This window comes from Myotis myotis, unplaced genomic scaffold (genome assembly GCF_014108235.1).
Source record: "Myotis myotis isolate mMyoMyo1 unplaced genomic scaffold, mMyoMyo1.p scaffold_m19_p_3, whole genome shotgun sequence".
NCBI lineage: Eukaryota > Metazoa > Chordata > Mammalia > Chiroptera > Vespertilionidae > Myotis > Myotis myotis.
The window spans coordinates 202,430,563-202,442,997 of record NW_023416335.1 but is presented as its reverse complement, the minus strand read 5'-3'; the positions used below and the strand labels follow the sequence as shown (position 1 = coordinate 202,442,997).

The 12,435-nt window shown below is 41.9% G+C and overlaps 1 protein-coding gene across 11 annotated transcripts in view; it reads right to left on the bottom strand.

Annotated features, from left to right (window-relative positions):
* Positions 1-11,632, bottom strand: part of RIC8B (RIC8 guanine nucleotide exchange factor B) — a 109,589-nt gene extending 97,957 nt beyond the window's left edge. For all 11 annotated transcript variants that reach the window (XR_004965866.1, XR_004965869.1, XR_004965870.1 and 8 more), the window contains exons 1-2: positions 11,104-11,632; positions 1,679-1,726 (exon numbers count right to left, since the gene is read on the bottom strand). Coding sequence is in view for 6 of the 11 variants with exons in the window: in XM_036298005.1 (XP_036153898.1) it covers positions 1,679-1,726; positions 11,104-11,187 (132 nt within the window). In the remaining 5 variants the exon portion in view is untranslated. The remainder of the gene's footprint in view (positions 1-1,678; positions 1,727-11,103) is intronic.
* Between the last annotated feature and the right edge of the window lie 803 nt (positions 11,633-12,435).

Sequence of the window (12,435 nt, the reverse complement as noted above, 5' to 3'; positions counted from 1 at the left end):
ATCTGTAATTTTGGTAGATACTGCCAGTTTCTGTTCCACAGGATTTGTGCCATTTTGTATTCCCACCAAATGTGCAAGTACTTGTTTCCTGAAGACTATCTGTAAAAATACACATGCCTGGATTCCACGCCTCAAATTCTGACTCAGTAGATAGAGGGTCAGCCCTGAGCAGGCTATCATCAAAAAGTTCCCCAAATAGCACATTCCTGGTTGAGAACCCCAGTTCTAAAAGGAATTCTCTTCTTATTTTCACTGTTCAGATCCATAAGAAAATCAGAGTTCAATCTTTAACTTTCAAAGTTTATATTCCATATCACCCCTTCAATCATAATTTTTGAGTGCCTACTATGTGCTGGACACTCTAGGTGACAAGGACATAAGGGTAAAAATAATATCTGTCTTCAGGGTCTAATAATGATACATATTTGAGACAATGTATAAGCATAGTGTTAGAGATTTACATAGAGTTTTACTGAAAAGGGATACTTCACCTTAACAGGAATGCCAGAGGAGGCTTCCTGAAGGATGTGCCCTGGAACTCAATTGGATTAACCAGGTAGAAAACAACATATTCTAAGGTAGAAAATAAGAAATAGAAAGGGTGGTATGTAACTGGAAATATTTCATATTGCTAGAGCATAAAATATAAGGGAGAGAAGTAAGCTGCAAAAGTAGGCAGAGATCAGGTCACTAAGCATCTAGGATGTCATGTTTAGAAGCTTGAACTTTTATAGGCAAAAAAAGTCACTCAAGGGTTTTAAAGGCTGGGAGTAACATGATCAGATTGTTGTTCTAGATTTATGGACAATGGACTGGAAGGGCACATAACTGGAAAAAGAGAGAGCAGGAAACTGGTGCGGTAATCCAGATGAAAGCTGGAATTAGGGCAGGGGTTAAAGGAGAGAATGGACTAAAGAAATCATAAGAGGTAAAATGAGCAGGACATAGACATTAGATTTTGGAGGTGGAGGTGAACAGAAGTTTGATTACAAGGTATTATCAAACCACTACCAAGAATAGCAAGAGATTTAAGCTATTTTTCCAGTAGCAGTGATAGGTTTGCACTGATTCAGTCATGCTCTCTTATCTGTCCTTCGCATGTAATAGAGCAAGGATAGATGTACGCAGACCAGCAAAACACACAGAATGGTGCATCATGCTCTAATCAACTAAGTAAAGCAAGCATAGGCAACCCAACAGGTAAACACACATTACATGGTCATATCTCTGATGCACCTTCACTTATAATTCCTCTATTGGCGAGTCTCTTGATTCCACTTTCATCTATGCCCCTGAAGTGACTTAGACAATTGCTGCAACATAAATAAATGTCAGACAGGGAACAATATGTGGCTAAGGGGCAGCAGTATGAACAGCTGTTTCCCCAAAGCTAAATGCAAAACATTTTGGGCAGCCTGCTGTCCTGCCGTTAAACGAACCCTTCCCATTGCTCTAACTTATCCAAGTACTAGTATAATGGTCCTGTGAGGATGGAGCAGGAATGAGTTGCATGTACTAAACCTGGAACTTGCTTTCTTCTCAGAGTTCCTAAAAAACAAACTGGAGGGAAACTGAAAACTAAATAACCATCAGATGAAAACAAGTCCACTGTTTAGAAAGTTCATGAATGAAACACACACACACACACACACACACACACACACACACTAAGGCTTACCTTTCTTTTATCTTCATCTGTTGGTTCAAATTTGAAAGTAGCCCTATGCTGAGGGAGGGAAAAAAAGGAAAACAATGTCATTTAAATACAGATATTTTTAATTTTGGCTATGTTTAAAAATATATAATGTCTCTGTAAAAATACTGCCTTCCCCATATCATATCTAATTTTCTTATTAAAGTAAGAGAGATCGGCATGTAAGAAAATAATCTTAAGAAGTATAAAAGGACTACAGCAGAAATATATACCAAGGAGCACAGAGTGTCAAGCCTCTAACTCTGCCCAGGGAAATCTGGAATGCTCTGCATGCAGTATAGAGAATTTGAACTGGACCTTGGGATATGAATAGAAGTTTGCCAGGAGGAAATGGAAAGCATTGCAGGAATAGAAACAAAGGCTCAGATGTGAGAAACGATATGATATATTTGTGAAATAAGCAGCTCTGTCAGAGTGAAAGCACAAATGTTAGGGGGTGGGAGGAGTAAAGAAAGATGAGAATGGAAAAGTAGAATGGATAGAGATTTGGAAGGTCCTTCCAATGCTGCTGAGGAGTTTGTACTTTTTTTGTCATATGTAATAAGAAATCATCAGATAATTATCAATAGAAAAGAGACTATTCAGACAAATATTCTGTAACAATGAGGGTTTAATATTGTGGCTCCATCACTTACTAGTTAGTTCAGTAAGTAACAAACTCTCCATAACTGAATTTCTCATGTGAAAAGAGGGGGTACCTAGTTCACAGAGCTGCTATGAGGGTTAAAACAGCTATGGCATATAACTCACCATCTCAATGCCTGGCACATACTAAACAGTAAATATTAGGGTTATATTGATGGTGATGCCAATGATATTGAGGGGAAAAATAACTGAAAGAGAAGAGAGTGTCATGACTCCTAAAATGACTGGCGGGAACACTGTATTTTCCACTCTGTAGCTAAAATAGATGATGGAGTAAGCTGAGTTATCTACTGTCACAGAAAGAGTGATGGTACCCAAAAACTAGAGCACAAAATTCCTCATTCTCCTCTCAAGTTTTAGTCAGAAGAACCAAGTGCTTTTATGAATCCTAAGCTTTCCTTTAAAAAAAAAAAAAAGTCTGCAGTGAACGTCTCTCTGCCTTTCCTTTGTATTCCCTCACTGGCCATACTAACAAACATTTACTGGCAACCCACCAGGAGTTAAGTACACTGAGTACTGAAGATATCATCATTACAGAGGGGTTCTGTATTGACAGCTTTGTAGAAGAAGAAATCTTTGAAATTAAATTTATGAGATGGAGAAGGAATGTTGACAGAGCAGAAGTTCTGAATATAAGAAATGGTCAGAGGGAGGACTCAGAGGTAAAAGAGACTGCTTCTTATATGGTATGCAAACCATACCATAAATTAAAATGAATTATGTCAGGAGGTAGGGGCTGGATTTTAAAATTTACACTTGAACTGTAAGATAGGTAACAGGCATCCAGCAGAAGACTCTGAAAAAAATGTGAACAGTAGAGCATGCTGGAATATTTTGGACAGTAGCTTACAGACCAGATCAAAAGAGAGCAAGACTGAAGACACAAAGCTCTCTGGGAAATGGTCATCAATAATCCAAGCATGATATTGCTGGCAGCAGTATAAACTGACACAAACTTTAAAAGAGAAAGTGATTTGGCAACACATGTTTGAAACCATAAAAATATTCATCCCCTTTGACCCAGAACTTCTACTCCTAAGAATTTACCCTAATGAAATTCATCCAGAATGAGAGAAAAATTATATATGTAAACATATTCACTGCAGTGTTATTATAGAAGAAAAGAGACAGCTTTGAATATCCAATAGCATGAGATTAATTAAACTGCTGTGCATCCACCTGATAGAATATTATATTACAATTTTAAAAAGATGGCTAAAAAGCTCTGAAACAACATGGCAAATTTCGTATGATGGCATTAAGTGGAAACCATCAAATTATAGTTCTGTGTCTATGACGAAAGTATCTACATAAATATATGGATGCATTTGAACAATGCAAATATAAAAGCAGCTGTACGGGGTGATGGAATTTCTGGTGATTTTCTTTACAAAACTCACTTTTGGTATATTATTTTTATAATTAAAAGGGAAATTTTAAAAATAAAAGATGAGCCCTGGCTGGTGTTGCTCAGTTGATTAGAGCATCCTCCCATACACCAAAAGATTGTAGATTTGATTCCCGGTCAGGGCACATACCTAGATTGCAGGTTTGATACCCAATCAGGGCACATACCTAGGTTGCAGGTTCAATCCCCAGTAGGGGACATGTACAGGAGGCCTCCAATTGAGGTTTCTCTCTCACCTCTCTACCTCTACCCACCCCTCCTCCCCCCACCCCCGTCTGTTCTCCTCTCTTAAAAAAAAAAAAAGAGAGAGAGAGAGAAATCAGTAAGTATATTCTCAGGTGAGGATTAAAAATAAAATAAAAAATGAAGGGCCCTAACCGGTTTGGCTCAATAGATAGAGCATCGGTCTGCAGACTGAAGGGTCCCAGGTTCGATTCTGGCCAAGGGCATGTACCTTGGTTGCGGGCACATCCTCAGTGGGAGGTGTGCAGGAGGCAACTAATCGATGTTTCTCTCTCATCGATGTTTCAAACTCTCTATCCTTCTCCCTTCCTTTCTGTAAAATATCAATAAAATATATTAGAAAATAAATTAAAAAATAAAAATAAAAAATAAAAAATGAAGGAATGAACAAGAAGAAAAGGAAGGAAGAAGTTGTAAATCTGAAGACTATAACTTAGGAATTTATAGACATGAAGTTTAGTAAAAACCAACATTAGATAAAAGATAAAGAAGCACCAGAATCAGGCTAGGCTTGTAAACTGAAGCTTAGTAAATATCCAATACAAATGAAAATAAGCTGTACTTAGAAACCAAGAAAGCTTATTCTGTGCCATTATATGTGAATTCCATAAACTATCTGAAATAAATGTACCTAGTTGCCAATATAATGGTTCTTGTAAATATTTTTTAGCATTTATGGTAAGGGGACAAAAAAAGAAATCTTTTGGGGAAAAAACCTATTAAGTTATAAAAATGTATTTTTAACAGTTTCTACATAGAATTAATCTTTTAAGGTAATAATTTAGAATGGTACCAAGGACTAATTTTTCTGTTGCTTTTTAAATGCAAGGCTGATCTTGTCATAAAACTACAACTTTAAAAAAAAAAAAAAAAGGAAGAAAAGCTTTCAAGAACCCTGTCTAAATAGCATGAGGGTTTAATTTAATTAGAAGGTATATTGGTATGTGAGGCAATAAAATTGAATTTTGAATGTGCCAATCTACTCAGAAACTCAGCCTTCTAAGCTTGTTTGGATCCGAAGATATTTAAGGCTAAGTTCTTTTATCCAACTTAGATCATCCCTACCTTATTCAGTACCTCTAACCTTTATTCTCCCTCCTTTGTACAGCTGAAAGGAAGGGAACTACATTTCTGGCTATAAATGCCTTTCTAGAACTACTAGCCACCTCACCTCTACACACTTTATTTCCAGACAAGCAGGAGCAACAAGTCAAATATAAACTAAAGAGTAAAACCATTGTTCAATTTAGAGATCTAGTAAGGTACAACAGCTCAGTGACACACCGTACTCATTAGCAAGTTACTAAACTTTTCTACCAGTCAGAATTTCCTTATTTATGTATAGCACCTTGCACATAGCAGGTGTCCAATAAGTGGCCACTATTGTCATCATTGCATGGCCTATGATGTGCCCAAATACTAAATTACTTATGGCAAGGGAACTACAGTTATTTCATAGATTTCTAAAGATACACTCCCATGGTACCGATACAAGGAAATTACTCTAACTGGGGTGGGGTGTGTGTGTTGCTGTGTTTCATAAATAGAGAGTACTTCTAGAACTAAATGCCAGTAACTTCGATTATACAACCCATCTGGAAATACGAACAAGGTATAACAAAGGAACAGCCCACTAAAATGCTCCTCTGTAAATATCTGCGGAATGAACTGAGTCAGAACTCAGCCTCAAGGTGGAAAGCAAGTCTTCTTACATGGTACAGGATATTTATATGCCCTAGTCCCGTGGTCGGCAAACTGCGGCTCGCGAGCCACATCCGGCTCTTTGGCTCCTTGAGTGTGGCTCTTCCTAAGCCTTAGGAGTACCCTAATCAAGTTAATAACAATGTACCTACCTATATAGTTTAAGTTTAAAAAATTTGGCTCTCAAAAGAAATTTCAATCGTTGTACTGTTGATATTTGGCTCTGTTGACTAATGAGTTTGCCGACCACTGCCCTAGTCAAATGTGGAGGCTATATTTCTAGAACTGTCCCAATATTAGGTCCCTATTAATCAGGTTCTTCTAGCACATAAATGAAGACCTCACTGCTATCAGTGTGGTTTTCCTCTCTTATGAGGACTACTCTTGGAGACCTACCTGCCTGAATCTTAAATAACTTTTACCTTTCATTTGGCTATAAACATATCATACTTCGAATGTAGAATCATGTTGGAGCTCTCTATGGGCTAACATTTGCCAGGTATCTTCTATGGCCACCAGACCATCTCTCTGGTTATCATTACTGTTGATGACTCTAGGCCTGTTTCTTCACCTACTAACTGAGCGGGTTGGGTTGGATGCAATTATCTTTGAGACTCCTTCTAGTCTGAATATCCTGTGATTCAAGAACTATGATCCTACTGTGCATCTTGGGGTCCTGGATCACTATTTTTGTTGATAATCATGATGATGGCAACCAATTTCTCTATTAAGTCTTTATCAGAATAGGCCCTAAAGGAGAAGAACGAGATTGGACAGCTTAGGCTAGCTCAATACATATTTCCCATAATAGCTCATTCTGTAACTGGAGTGGAGGTGATGAGGGTTCAACAGTAGCACTGGCACTGGAAAACCTCTCTCTTCTGTTCTCAAAAACACAGAATAGACATGGAAAAGGCAACATGGCCTTGCGAAAAAGAGCCGTGGAAATTAAATCTGAAGACTAGGTCCACCACATCTAGCCATGTGCCCTTGAGCCTGTAGAGCGGGGTGGGGAGCTTTTTTTCTGCCAAGGGCCATTTGAATATTTATAACATCATTCAGGGGCCATACAAAATTATCAACTTAAAAATTAGCCTGCTAATTTGGTCAAACACTTAATTAACTCACCCCTACTGCCTTGACAGGGCCAGACCAAATGATTTTGAGGGCCTTACATGGCCCGCGGGCTGGATATTCCCCATCCCTGCCGTAGATAGTCACTTTGTCTTTCTGAACTTCAATTTCCTATTCTTCCAAAAGGGAATACTTCCATCTCCCTCCTAAGTTTTAATGTAAGAGGTTTATATATGATGACATGTGAAAGTACTTAGGATAACAGGCACTCAATAAATGTTAACAGGTGAATTGAGAAGAGTGGAAAAAGAACAACCACCTTTCCTATTTTTTTAATACTTTTTAAAAAATACTTCCCTATACTGAGTCAACCTGCATTATGCCCTTGAGAAACAGACAAGTATCTTTTTTTTTTTTCTGAGATAAATAGATCTTGCCTCTCCCTATGATAACCAGGGTCAGTGAAAAAAGCAAGAAGGCTTGGAAATTAGAATCTCTGTAACACAGTAGAAATTAGAGCCAGACAGGTAACTGCTGCTCTAAATATGGTACACGGTGTTTTCCTACCCATCAGAAAATGCAAGGGTCAAGGAAAAAGAGAAAGATTGGAGTATACTCCCTAATTTTTCTTATGTCAACTAGGTCAACTCAGTGGCACATATTTAATTCCTACCTTTTTTTGTTAAAAAACTAACAGTTATGGGTTCTTAGAGACAGGCACTACTCTAAGTGCTTTACACATATAACTAATTTAAGCCTGGCAACATGTAGGTACTATTATTATCCCTGTTTGGCAGAAGAATAAACTGAGGCAACAAAAGTTAAGTAACTTGCCCTAGAGCCATGGTCGGCAAACCATGGCTCTCGAGCCACATACGGCTCTTTGGCCCCTTGAGTGTGGCTCTTCCACAAAATACCACGTGCGGGTGTGCACGTACAGTGCGACTGAAACTTCGTGGCCCATGAGCAGAAGTTGGTATTTTGTGGAAGAGCCGGTATTTTGTGGAAGAGCCACACTCAAGGGGCCAAAGAGCCACATGTGGCTCGGAGCCGCAGTTTGCTGAGCTGCAGTTTGCTGACCACTGCCCTAGGGCACAGGGATGATGAACTGAGAATCAAGAGTCTAGGCCAGTGATGGCGAACCTTTTGAGCTCGGCGTGTCAGCATTTTGAAAAACCCTAACTTAACTCTGGTGCCGTGTCACATATAGAAATTTTTTGATATTTGCAACCATAGTAAAACAAAGACTTATATTTTTGATATTTATTTTATATATTTAAATGCCATTTAACAAAGAAAAATCAACCAAAAAAATGAGTTCGCGTGTCACCTCTGACACGCATGTCATAGGTTTGCCATCACTGGTCTAGGCAGTCTGGCTCAAGAGCCTGTGCTTGGGTCATAGGACTTCTTGATACCTTGATCATCAAAACTGTAATACCCCGAGTGAATGCCTCCAGGGGCACTGGGCTCAGTGTTTGGCATTATAGTAGTACTTCATTTAATTTAAGCCTCAAAATAACTTAGGTGATATTTTTCCTATTTTACAGATAAGGACACTGAGACTCAGGTCCTTATTCATAGTTGTGAAGCTAATAATGGCAGATCTAAAACAAGATTTATCTGACTCCAAATTCCACCTTCGTTCAACTATATTTGGCTGCTTCCTTTTGAGGACTGGCTTTATTAGAGAAATAAGATAATAAAGAACATCACCCAAACAATGAACTACATTCTCTCTACATATTATTCATTTCCCTTCTTGGTTAGACTCCTCAACCCCCATAACCACTTCTTATTCTAACCATTTTTAAAATAAATTTTTCCAGATAGGGAAAATGAAGCACAAGGTATCCAGCTTTTTCAGAGTTTCAGGTTCCATATCCCATCCAGCTGGACAATTTAATTCCACCTCCCCATTCTTATTGCCAGACCACAGCAATCATACTTCCCCTTCCTATTCATCTGCCTCAATGTCTTTCGCCTTGAGGGGCAAAGTCCCACTGGCAATGTGAAATTCAGCTATTTTCTCTGCACCTATTTTTCTATTCTTTCTGGCCGCACTATAATCAGCATTAAACATGAGAACTTTTTTCTGAAGGAGCTAACTGACTCAGTTTGGAGCAAGTCAGATTTTCAGGCTTGGCCCAAAAAGTTCAAGCCTCCCAAACACTTTAGGAATATCCCCTTTAAAAAATACATATTCGGCCCTGGCCGGGTGGCTCAGTTGACTGGAGTGTCGTTCCATATGCCAAAAAACGTTGAGGTTTGATTCCAGGCCAGGGCACATACCTAAGTTGTGGATTCGATCCCTGGTCAGGGTATGTACTAGAGGCAACCGATAGATGTTCCTCTCTCTCTCTCCCTTCCTTCCTCTCTCTAAAAAATTAAAAAACATATCCTTGGGTGAGGATTAAAAAAAAACCCCACATATTTAACATTACAACTTTAAAGGCATCCCCAGTGTGAAAGGGGAGCTGGAGATGTCCAGAACTTAAGTTGACAGCACTTGACCAGGAGTGGTAACCAACCTGGAGATCAAGGAGAGGGAGAGGTAAGTTGGAGGAAGCAAATCTGGAGTTCCAATCAGTTTAGACATGAAGGGGAGAAAGAATATGAAAAGCGGTGATAAGGTCCAGTTAGAGAGTTTTCCTCCTCCCTTCCTATGGAAGAAAAGGTTTTCTTTATTGCTAGATATGTGTCATACAGTAAGTGCTAGATAAATACTAACTCATTCAACACAATGGCAAGGTTTCTGTTGTATTTCTTTCTTTTGAAAATCACTTTGCAGTGCTTCAAATCTTTTTTTTGGAGAGCAGTTATAAATCAAGTAAAATGAATATAATCTCCACAATATGTACAACTAGGCATTAAATGAATTCCTCCTAAATGAGGTAAACAGGAAACAGTAAAGTGTATCCAAAAGTGAAGGAGCTAAGCTATGAAGAGAAATGAATCCATGCATCATCTCAAAGAAGTCAGGATAGTCCTGTAGGAACAGTAGTCAGACAACCTAAATTCAAATCTCGGCCCCATCTCTCAATGGCTGTGTGGATTTGGGGCAACTTTATCCTAAATGTTATCATTTTTGAAATGGGAATACCACCACTTTCCTCAAAGTGTTGTTGGGAAGAGTACTCGGGAATGAAGGTGTATTATTTCTGGATCTCCACCCAGAGCAGAAATGGCATACTGGCAGCTCAATAATACAAAGTGCATGAAAGTGCAGTGGTGGGCACATAGCAAACACAGAAGAGGAAATTATGAATGGAAGCAAAAAAAAAAGGAAGAAAGATGTTCTATCTAGGGTGTGACTTGGTGTTGGGTGTGTTTCCACAGAGGGGGTAGTCAGTCCTTTCTTTAAAGTAGTCTTCTTAATGGAAGAATAACGGTGTGGTATGCTACCTTTTGAAGTGAGCATGTAAAATTCCTGGAAGGATAGGCAACGGAAAGCTAACGGTTTCAGGAGAGCGATTCAGAGAAGTGGCTGGGATTTATAACAAGATACCTTTCTACCGCAGAGTTGTACAGTGGAACGAACAATGAATGGTTCGAAGACCAAGGCTGGAGTCCCAGCTCCCAACCATGACCTTGGACAAGTTACTTAACCAATCAAGAATCTCAGTTGCAAAACGCAGATAAAACCTCACAGGACTGCTGTCAAGATTAAATGAGATAAGGGATGGGAAAACTGTTAATGCGATACAAATAACAGGTATTATTAGGAGCTGGATTCTACCTTCACTCACAACATAGCATGTCCATGACCTTGGCATGATTTCAGTTCTTGGCGCCTCGGTTTTCTCATCTATAAAATGGGGAGGATCATACCATCGACCCCATAAACACTCTGAGAATCAAGTCAGACCACATACGAGACATCACACCTTGAAAACGGTACAGGTACATAAAGAACGACTGTCGTGGCCGGTAACGATTTATGCATGTCGGGGTCCGCGGTGAAGCAAATATTTTTATGCTACACAGGTGAGGAAGCCTCGCGTGCATTTATGCATCCAAGAGTGGGGCACAGGGCACAGACGCACAGCCACGGACTCCGGGGGTGTGACCTGCGCGCTCGGGAGGACGGACCGCAGGAGCGGCTGCTGGGCCGGAATCAGAGGAGTGGGCGCCAGAGTGGGGGCAGGGGGGTGAGGATGCACGGCTGGGGGGCACAAACACGCATGTCCACGCCGGAAACATTTTCGGGGGAAAGCGATGCGCATCCCCGGAATGAGGGGGTGGGGAGGGATGCGCGTGCAAGCTCGGGGGGCGGCCGGGGGTGCCACACCGCAAGCCGGGGGCCAGGGCTCTTTACCTTATCGCTGTAATCCCTCAGGACCCGCTCGATAGCCCCCGCCTCGCCGGCCCGGACGATGTACAGGGCGCGCTCCTCATCCATGGCCGCAGGTGCGGGGGAGCCGCGGCCGCTCTGCGCGCCCGAGCCGCTGCCTCCAGGTAAACGCCTCGCGCCCCCGCTCGCTCGCTCCTTCCCAGCTTCCTTCCTTCCCTCCTTCCCTCCCTCCCTCCTGCCTCCAACCCGCCAGCCTCCGCCCGGGCAGGCCCGACGTCACCGCCCCTCAACTTTCACCCCGCGACGTCACCGGTCCCCCAGCAACCAGCGTCCCGCGGCCGCCCCTGACCAGGCCCAGGACTCGACCGAGGCCTGCCGAGCGGCCTGAGGGGGGTCAGGCCCGAGGTCCTGCTGGCTTTTCTGCCTCTCCCTCCCTCGAAGAAGCCAGCCTTTTAAGTGGGCTTTCGCGGACAGCACTGTTCCCACCTGACCCTCCTCTATGAATCATTCTTCTCAGCTGACGAGAACGACCCGGCTCGTCCCCGCCCCTCTCAGAGACAGCAGCTGAGTGGACTACAACTCCCTGCGTGCAATGGGGTCATCCCACGATCCCATCCAATATGCTGGAGTGCCGAACGGCATGCCGGGATGAGTAGTCATCCAGCGGGAAAGGCTTCCCTCCAAAGGCATGCTGGGAACTGTGGTCCTGCGGAGGCCGGAAACAAGAGTCCCACGGGCCCGGAGGCCAGCGGCCAAGAAACCGTTAGGGGGTGGGTCTGAGCGTGGGCCCGGCCTCCTTTTTGTTCCTTACGGAGCTGGCTGTCCTGCCGGAGCCCTGGCTGGTTGGACTGGTTGTCATTCGCGGAAGCTGGCTCCCTTTGGTGGGAACTGTGAAGCACCGGTTTAATTCCCACTTTCCTCGTTTAGTGGCTTCGATCTCTGTCAGATTCTTTCCTTCCTCCCTTGTTTGCGGTCTTGTAATGTATGCAGCTACGGTCGTGTGGGAAATTGCAGGTAGTTATCTAGATAAAGGGGGACCAGCGATTTTTTAATACCGTTTTTAAAATATCATTTTGAATCTTTCAATTACAGTTGACATACAGTATTGTATTAGTTTCAGGAGTACACCCCCGTGATTAGACATTACATAACTTACCAAGTGATCATCCCGATATATCTCGTACCCATCTGACGCCGTACATAGTTGTTAGGATGGTACTGACTGTATTCCCTGTGCTGTACTTGGGGGCCCTCTGGCTATTCTGTAACCAACGATTTGTACTTCTTCATCCCGTCACCTTTTGTCCATCCTCGCAGCCCCCCGCCCGTCTGGCAGCCATCACCACGTGCTCAGAA